Here is a 10,547-nt window from a genome sequence, read left to right on the forward strand (position 1 = left end):
AGTATAATGCTCGTCTCGCGATTCGAAACAGCTCGTTCGAGTTTCCTATCAGTCCTATAACCGATTGGACTTAAGTCGACGGTGGAGAATCATCGTCGATCCCGTTTAACTTGCACACGAATATCATATTGTCTGTAGATGTTATATACCCACACAATCACAATATATATATGATATAATAGGGCCATAAGGATAAGCAGTAGCCAGTAAGAGTAACTACATATAGAGCCAGATGTAACATTAAGTTATAAAAAAAGTCAAAATCAAAATTATTCTAATTGTTACTAATATAATCCTCCGTTCAATTAAATAATACCACCATACTTTTTAAAATTTATAGAAGGTTTTCTTGAATAATCATTATTATGATGACCCTTCTCTCCCAGAATTTGAGTAGAAAACACGAAATGACGAAATCGGTTTGAAACTTGAAATGAAAAAAGAAAATCCTCAACGATATTCGAGTTAAGTTTCTAAAGACATTTAAAAAAGGATAATGACAATTTTGGTAAATGTCATGACTTATTATGATCAATTTGAACGATAGTGATGCAGAGAGATTATTATTTCTAAATTAAAGTTTTTAGCTATTACCGCAGTTAATAGAACAATACAAGTACTTACACTTTCTATGGAATAATTCATGATCCTTGTATTCTGTGTAATTGCAAAGTATAATGATAATTGTACTATCTAATTACATTACGCATATTATTAATATGTAAATTATACATTTTAATATTAATCACTTGTTATGTCTCAATTTGTTCACCTGTCTATAGCATTTTAATTGTTGTGGTTGGATTCCGGTTATTCATTTATTCGATACGTCAAACTATACTTAAAATTATAACACTGTAATACAGTTAATAATAATTTAAATGAACTACCAAAAAAAAATTGTAAACGAAACATTACGTATCATCACAGTTTGAAATACTTGTAAAATAATGTAGCTTTTGTATAGCTCTATCAATGATGACGCTATTAATAATACAAATATCATTATTAACAAATAACTATTTGTTGTAAGTGAAATTTAACGTTTTATAAATATTTGATCTGATTCCTAATAACTTTAAGCGAATTAGTGGAATTATAATATGCATAAATGAGATTATAACGGCTAGATTAAGATTAACAATATGAAGAAGATTCAGATTATTACCGGCATTAAAAAGTTTATAACAAAAATCAATTATGAATAATGAATATAAGATTGTTCAAGACAGCAAAAATGAGTTTTAACGCTCAAGTTAAATAATATTTAAATCGGTATATTTTCTATTATATCTCACAAATCCCACAAGTCATTATTTTTGTTTTTCGTTTTGAAAATGATATATTTTTGTCTCGAGTCTTTTTATATTATAATAATACATTTATACATTATACTGGATACATCTACGCCGTAATAAATATACACATTTCTCGAGTTTTTATTTCTTATATTATTTACACCATATACTTTTCTATTCAGTATAATCACTTTAACGCGCAAATGTTTTCTGCTTCGCATATTATATTATTACTATATTTTGCTCAGTCCTTATAATACATCTGTACAGAATTTCTCACAACAATGTATTATTCCGTATTGTTTACATTTTTTCGAAACTGAAGACACGGTAATAGGCACATCGGACTACACACTTCGCGCGCGCGTGTATATATTTATAATATTGTATACAATTACGCGTTTCTCCTGCAGGCCTGCCGATTCTGTCACTCGTATAAATCGCATCGATTATCAGAGACGTCCGTTGCAATGCCTAAATAGACGTATATTATACCAAGGTGCACACCGCTATACATATTTTGACTACTTTGTATATTATTCTTAGTGTACGCGGTGATATTGCCTGTATAAAGCGCTTCTCGTTCTTTTTTTTTTAGAGACGAAACCGTCAGAATCTCAAAATACTATAATATTCATGCCCACTATATAAATATCGTGGAGTAAAAACTTAAAAAGTAGAGCTAATGTAATGAAATATCTAATTCGTGTTGCTTATATTATATAGGTAGAGACATAAAAGAGCATCTAGTATATTCTTTGTAAATTGTACATTATACAGGTATAATTCATATTATATAAACGAATAGTATATAGGCGTGATCAGGCATATTTGTGGCAGGTTTCTAGCTACAGTACACACACACAAATTTTGTGTAAGTAATAATATTATATAACCGTAAACCACCCACACCCTTAAGACCTCATCTCGGTCTAATCTAAAAAACTAAAAGATAACACGGTACAACACTCGAACGAACTATATGCTTACACAATATTACTATGCGCTTTGCGACGTCACTGTATTTTAAGTATAGACTTACATAATCTAAACCAGAGGTCTTCAATCTTTTCCAATCAAGTTGGCTGATAATTTTATGACTTCAACTCCAAGATTATATAGCTATATAAAAAGGTCGGAGACCAATGAATATAACGAGTGACGAATTCTGCAGTCCGGAGATAGGATTTGAGTTTAATCTCCCTCCACACTATATTATTGTTATTATTATTATAGGTACAGTGGTGATGACCCTTTTATATAAAATATAAATCATATAATTCAAATAGCAGTCGACGCGATAACGAGCGTATATGACACGAGACAATACCAGATAATAAACTATATTTATCTATATACTTATATGCCCTATACGGCTTTATATTACTCAACGTAAACACACGCTATTGCATGTGTGTGGAGTGTGAGTCCGCGTTGAGTTTACCGTGGACAACCGCACTTATTATGGGTGTAGCATTTTTAAAGAAAAAACCTCGACGCAAATAGTGACCGTTTTGCGCTTGTGTTTCGCAAAGTCGATGCTAACCCGATAGGACGCACATTTCTTGCGCACGGTAGCTGCAGATGTATATTACCGACAACCAGGTCAACGGACTGGTAAGTTATAAAGGTATATAAGTGTATGTATGTGTGTGATGCTGACTAAGCGTAACACGGGCCCGGGTGTAAATAATTACGAGCGCTCACCCGGATCCATGCATATATATCATGTTGTACATTTATATAATCTACATTATTCGCGCACAATATCTGTAGAATCCAAAATATTTGCATAAAAATCAAACACGAGGACTTTACCCGTGGTTTTAAAAATTCAAATATTCCTCCCCCGACTTCCACGATAGCTGTTTCCCCCATGAACTAACCATAGCAGCACGTCTATTTATTTAAAATCAAACGACGCGAACGTTAAATATATATATATATATATGTAATATATTACATGAATATATTATTATTTAGAAAAACCGCGACAGCCGCGGCGGACACGATCTTTACCGTTAACCACGGGACATGCGCGCGAGAGACACGTCCATATATTATTATTGTATTATTTTTATATATACATAAACATATTGTTTGGGTAACGTTTAAGCAGACCACGTTTTATCTAAAAGGTACCTAATTGAAATGTTCTTTGTTCGCATTTTACATTTACAATGTACAAACAACGAGAAAATGAAAAATGCAGAGAATCGGCTTCAAGAAAACGTCCGTCATATATGAACATAATATAATATAATAATATATACAATATAATTACAGTAGATATACAGGAAATACACAGTACATAACTCAGATCACTGCAGTATCACAGTGTTAGAAAATGAAATAATTATCATACTATAATGGAATATTAGTTAAGATTTTATAATATATTTTAATCAGATTTAAAACTCGTGCCCAAAAAAAAATTACAAAAAAAAATTATAAACATTTACTAATTTTACATGCCGTCAGAAATAAATAAATATACCCCAATTCAAATAAAAATAATGATTTAGGAAGATAAAAGTGCACGTTGTTGAATAAAATAAAATAACTTAATTTTTTTTTCTTTTTTGAACTAATTTATTTAAAAACGTGAAGTGAAAACTCTTTTTTACTTCCTAATATAAATAAATACACGACAACTTAGATTGTATGGGAATACGCATAAGGGAAACGAACGATCTTTACCGTTAGCACGTGACCATTATGTTACATATGTCACATCAGGATCAAAGATCCACGGTTTATGTTGATATCAGTATATGCGTCTATAATAATGTATGTATTATAATTATACTATATGCTAAATCAGTGAGTTGTGTCATTGTATGAACCTATTTTAATATAATATTATGTAACAAAATTACCATTTACTATAATCATACCCAAATAGATAAAAGTCACTTTAATAATAGACTATAGGCCTTTAAAAATCGATTCTATAAGTAAATAATTATAGTAATTTTAAAACGGGTGCCTACTATGTGCATTGTACAATCAAGAGTAAACAGAAGCAGTCGTCTCGAACCGTCACAATGAAGAAACCTTTTTTTTTGATTTTAAAATTTTTACAAAAATAATGAGAGGTACATTGCAGTACACACATCAAGTATTTATCTGACATTTTTTATGTGTCTATGGGCATATATAGATACTAGGTAGGTATTAGGTACTCATTTTGATTCGCATCTACCGAATAATAATTTTTGAAAACTGGGTGACTCGGTCATTATGGTAATTTGTTAACCGTTACTTCCAGGGGATGTATATATATGGTTAATTTAGTTAATAATCAAAAGTAGTATTTTTTTACCCTATACGCAAACATAAACATTCGAGTCAGTTTGAGGTCGTGATCGAAAAACTCGTTCGAAATAAATGGAATTATTTTATTTGTCGAATCCAAATTTAATTTGCCGACAACAATCGTTTACAACACCGACGGCTTTTAAGTGCATACTGCATATATCAAACAAACAAAAAGAAAAAAAAATAACCAAAAACCGGCTGCCGACAAGGACCAGTTTTAGGCACGTTCAAGCCATAACTGCACATTCGTTATTATATTAAATACACACAGGGTACCAATCCTAACTACAAAATCTGCTGTACCTATATATTTTATGTGGCAGATTATAATAATTGATCAAAAATATTTTGCTTATTTTTTTTTTTAAGCCTAACTTTACTGTACTTACTATGTATATTAAATTGAAAAAAAAGTAAAAGCAATTGTAACAGATAAAACACTATTTTTTTTAACGAATAATAGTATTACTATATATAGGTCTGTTACGAATAATTTATATTTTATTAAAATTTTAAAAATTATAAATATTAAGAAGAAAGAAAAATAAAAATAAAGTGTATTGATTAATTTTTTTTTACTAAATAAGACGATGATGACAATCGGGTATTTATTAAGAAAGGTTAGGTATATATTTACTAAAAAGTATTCTTGTCATGTAAATGTTGTCCACGTATCACGATGATACGTTCAGCCTAACAATACTTCTAACTACATGCTCTGATCAACCTGTATTTTATATAATATTCCATTGATGTAATAATGAAAAATTTAAGCATATAATATACTTAGCTAAAATATTTTTATTCTTTTATCAGGGTATTTTGTCTAATTTCCACTATACCTATCCAATATGGTGTGCTCTAAAGAGTAAAGATAATATATCTACCTATATATTATTGTTTATTATATTATGTAAGGATGGGTACTCGTGTGTGACAGTTTTTTATACATTGGCCTGACCATCTAGTTATTACTTTGAGAAATATTATGAACGAGCTTATATAAATATAAAACAATCGAAATAATATTGCCATAGACCGGATCTAGATGTCCATCGGAAAGCGAAAACCCTCAGCAGTGCACGCGGTTGCCCCAAATCCACCTGCAACGAAGGCATCATAATCACAGGTTCTGCGGAAATAGCAAGCAGTCTAATTTACAAATTGTAACCTTAAACTTCATGGAACTCTGTTCGTTAAGTGATTTTCGTCGTCATTGTGCGTACACAAATGAGAATGTTCCCACGCGTCGGCGAAACTAAAGCCAATTACCGGGCCACGAAAATACTGTGGATTGTTTTTTCTTCTTCTTCTTCTTTTCTGCTTCTTCCGCTACCACTTCTATCCTCTCTCATATGAATTTCTTGTCCTTCGGCTCGTTTAAAACAATGCCAAACGATAAAAATGTATCAGTATATATACTATATACTTATAATAAAAAAATAACACACACCACACACGAGTTTGTAATTGAATGACTTGGGAAGTAAGGTAGCGTGATAATATTTTCGCATATTTAGTAGGTACCTATGTAGAAGATAGATCCGGAATTTATAAAGATAACGATCTCTTGGGAAAACTAAGTAAAATGGTCTCTGGTTTTCGAATCGTAAGTTGTAACGCCTGTAATGGTGCGTACGCCTACTCGCTGCTCTAGAGGAAAACAGATTCAATACATTTCTTATCCGTTTGTGCCCCCCACAAGGTTCACAAAAGATACATTGAAATTTGAAAGAAAAACGTCCCGTATAGAAGTATGATTTGATGTTTTTAACCCCGCTCGGTATTTTTCAAACAATTCAGTAACTGAGTAACCAAGTTGTTTGTCGGCACCCGAAGTCAACATATTATATGCTATTGAAGTCTACCGTATACATTATATACCAAGTATATACACGCAATAGCAGTCCTTTATACATCAGAAATCGTCATATCAAATTTCTTCAATACAAAATAATTCAGAGGGAGGATAAAAAAAAAATGTACCTATTGAATCGCCGATACACACACCGAAATCGTACGATAAACGAAAACATTCGATTTAAAATGATAAAATAAATATAAAATTCTTAAGCCCTGGTTGCCTATAAAAGAATATTAGGAATACCCACTGCGTGTATAGAAGTGAAAGAATTCTCGTAATTCTATAACGTTCTAACATTAAATAATTTAAACTCTTTCCGTGACCGTTTATAACTATATAATATAATATATTATTATATATACGTAACATATCGATATTATACATGTAATACAACTTTATATATTATGTTTTGTAATAATGGGCCGTGGGGCGACGATCATAAATCTTGTATTGCGTAAACAACTCACAATCGGGCGCAGGGTATTAAAAGGTTGATAACAATCTGTGCAATGTAATGGTTGCAGGTCGGGAGAACAAAAAAAAGAGTAAATAGTAACGAAAGGTCAATCGCAACGATGCAACAGTGAGACGTCGATCGCGGGAGGGTGCACGATACGCTACCCCTCGTATATATATACACATAGTATATATGGATTATATGTACCTGCGAACACGTACCGACCAGGACCACCCAGACTGGGCGCGGTGCTATGTACACGATATAATAAATAAAACAGTGGTTTTTCTCGATATTCTATTAATCCTCATTTGTTATGCGCAGTCTCGTACAAGAAACAAGTGGTAAAAACTGAACGTAATGATCATAAAATACTAGGTTCTAGGTAGTATACTACTTTAAGTAGAAAAAACAAGACGAAAATAACCCCTCCTAACCTCGTTTTGGGATCCTTGAGCCGGACGCTGGACCGGGTCCTGCTGGAGAACATGGCGGCCGCCACTATTTTTTCCTTTTCGGTGACTCTCCGGACATGAGACTCTACAGACGACAAAATAGTAGGTATATGTTATGCACACCGAAACTAAATCACACACGCCACATAAACACACTTATACTATAAATTAATTTACATATAAATCACAAAAATAAACCGGCCACAAAATTATAATAATAATGCAGAAATGATGCTTTAGAGACTTAACGAATCGGTATGCACAGGACACGCGCGCACTCGCACCGCACACGACAGGACGCTTAGTGTTCCGGCCAAGAACTGCCGGTGCGCCTTCACGGGAACCGGTTAGTCCGCGGAGGCGGCAGCGGCGGTAGTCCGGGGCAACGGGGCAACAAAAGACTGCGACGGCGATGCAGCATCTCTTTACGCCCACTCCTGACGACCCGCACCACCGACCAACGACGTAATTATTGTTATTATTATTATTTTTTCGTCTTTATTTCTGTGCGGTCAAGATGAGACATTGCAATGACCAATGTAGAGAATTTACGTGTAGATGTTTCATTTTAATATAAAATATGTATTTTTTTATTTAGTTTAGTCTATCAACTCTTCCGATGTCCTATGTTACTATACTATAACATCTAGACTGACCGCGTCAAACAAGACATTATAATAATATGTTGAATTCAATATGTTCAATATTTCTTATACATATATGTACGTATACGTGTGTGAAGTAAATTTAAGTTCTGCATACTGTATACAATTTATTGAAAAACAATAAACAAGTATGATGGTCGGTTAATCTAACAAAAAAGTTATTATTAATTATTACATAGCAAAATTTCATGTGAGATTTCAGAATTTCTTCTTATCTCCTTACATATAGGCCAAAAAACAAAAAACATTCCAAAAATTTCTTTTTCTTTAAAAAAAATATCTTTGTGTCAACAGCTATTGTTAATTCATCTTAAAATGGTAACTACAGTACTTAAACTGGTATTGCCAAAATATAAGTACATTAGTGTTAATAAAACCCAAAAAGTAAACAGGCGATGATGGCGTAATGAAGGTGGGTAGAGATCATTATAATTTATAGTATGTATACGCACGTTTGTAATCAATGTAATATACTTATGTATTATGACCAAGTGGAATATATGCGGTAAAATATATTGTTACAAAAATTGCATGATTAAAACTAAAATTATATTAATTTGTGTAAGAATATATATTAATATCTTTAGGTAGCTAACTAGGTAAGTATGTCAAGTTTAAGTCTTTAAATCTTAGAAGTAAAATTTGTTTGATAGTAGGTGGATAATTTTTCAAAACGTTAGTATTTACTTTTGCCATCATATATAGGTATCTATCACAATGATTCACAATAATAATATATATCTTTAAAAGTCTAGTTAGAGTGGGCCGAAAAGTGTACATTTTACCAACGTAAAACAAAAAATATGTTACAATACTATCTAAACAAAATATAATATAGATAAATACGCATTATAATTATTGCGTGCAATATGTATATAGTTACTCGTTTTTGTCTGAATGGTGGGCGAATTAAAATAATATTATCAACCATATTCTATGTTATGTTTATTCATTTCGCAAACCGTATAATACAAGAATCTTAATAGATCATTGTTTTTTCACTTGTCTAATTAATTTTTTTCATTTAGTTTTAGGAAACATCGGTGAGCGTCAGACAAGCGGACACATGTTATATCTACAATTATTACGTTTTTAGGTCAAAGTGTGAAACATTGATTCGTTTTTAATTCTCCTGTAGCCTTATTGCAATATACCTACTCTAGTCTATATAATTACTTATAATATATTACATTCTGAATTCCTATTATTATCGAGAGATACATATCTATGTCACAATGCGTTGTGCTATAGGGTAACGAGTTAAAATTGTATTTTATTAAAAAATATAAAACATAACCCTAAATACCAATCAATTAGTAAACATTTGCTGTTTCATATTATGTTGGTACCTACCAGCATAAGTAATGCATAGGACAAACTGCAGTCGATATCCAATTAGAATTTATGTTTCTACTTTATATTATATATTATACTTTATTATATGTATAACCGGTTATTTTTGCCGCCTAAGGACTAATAAATACTATCGACTAATTGACTGATAAAATATTTATAACAAAATATATTTGTTTGATATATAACGTATAATAATATCGTATAAAATAGTAGCATTCGTGTATCGTGTTATTAAATCTCTTTCGCCTTTGTGGATGATCGAAAAACATCAATGTCAACGAAATCAGAAAAACACATTTAATTAAACGCACACACTGTAGTTTTTCGTACATATACTATATTATATTCTGTATCGACAAAGTAATAAAATGTTTATAAAACACTTGATGAGTCGTGTGTATGCCACGATTTTATACCTACGTAAATGTCCGTAAAGAAGAAATGAACTATTTGAACAACACAATAAATTAAGAATAAGTCAGTCATTCTGACATGCACAATTTAAAGTTATTATTGTTACGGTTTAAAGAAACTCAGTGTTCGAAACAAAAGATGTTTTATCGTTTATACGAGCACGGAAAACACTGATATATAATACTGGTGTATTAAACTATACTATGCAATATAAAATATTGTACTGAAACTTACAAAACAAAATTGAAATAATGTATAAAGACTCAACGAGACGTGTATTCGTATGGGCGATTACACCTTTTTACCATTTTTAACACACAATGTCAACTACACGCCTCAACGGGTAGATATAGTATAATATTAAAACATAGTAATTTGTTTCACTTTGCAGTTTGTCTAATTCTTTTCATATAAAATCCTGTTAAAGCCAAGGGCGTAGGTATAAATAATATTATTTTCCCCTTCTGGAGAAATTTTTTTTTTAGAATTTTTACCAACGCTAATTTTATTTTATCAAATTCTATTGCATTTAACATTATGCTAATTCTATATAATCAGACTTCAACAATAACCATACATTTTTCAATTCATCCCCCCACGCCATAAATTTGAGGTTGTCCTTGTTTGTACTTATAAATACATTAAATATATATACACAGTACACACATACTCGTGGCTATATAATATATACGTATATACTATCCAGCTTCATTACTT

General features: G+C 31.4%; 1 protein-coding gene across 1 annotated transcript in view; it reads right to left on the reverse strand.

Annotated features, from left to right (window-relative positions):
• Shrm (shroom) overlaps positions 1 to 7,717 on the reverse strand; it is a 180,115-nt gene extending 172,398 nt beyond the window's left edge. The window contains exon 1 of the mRNA XM_089228381.1: positions 7,378 to 7,717. Coding sequence (XP_089084507.1) covers positions 7,378 to 7,430 — 53 coding nt within the window. The 5' untranslated portion in view covers positions 7,431 to 7,717. The remainder of the gene's footprint in view (positions 1 to 7,377) is intronic.
• Positions 7,718 to 10,547: the final 2,830 nt, after the last annotated feature.

This window comes from Diuraphis noxia, unplaced genomic scaffold (genome assembly GCF_037042655.1).
Source record: "Diuraphis noxia isolate RWA-SAM2 unplaced genomic scaffold, SU_Dnox_SAM2 contig0005, whole genome shotgun sequence".
NCBI classification, from domain to species: domain Eukaryota; kingdom Metazoa; phylum Arthropoda; class Insecta; order Hemiptera; family Aphididae; genus Diuraphis; species Diuraphis noxia.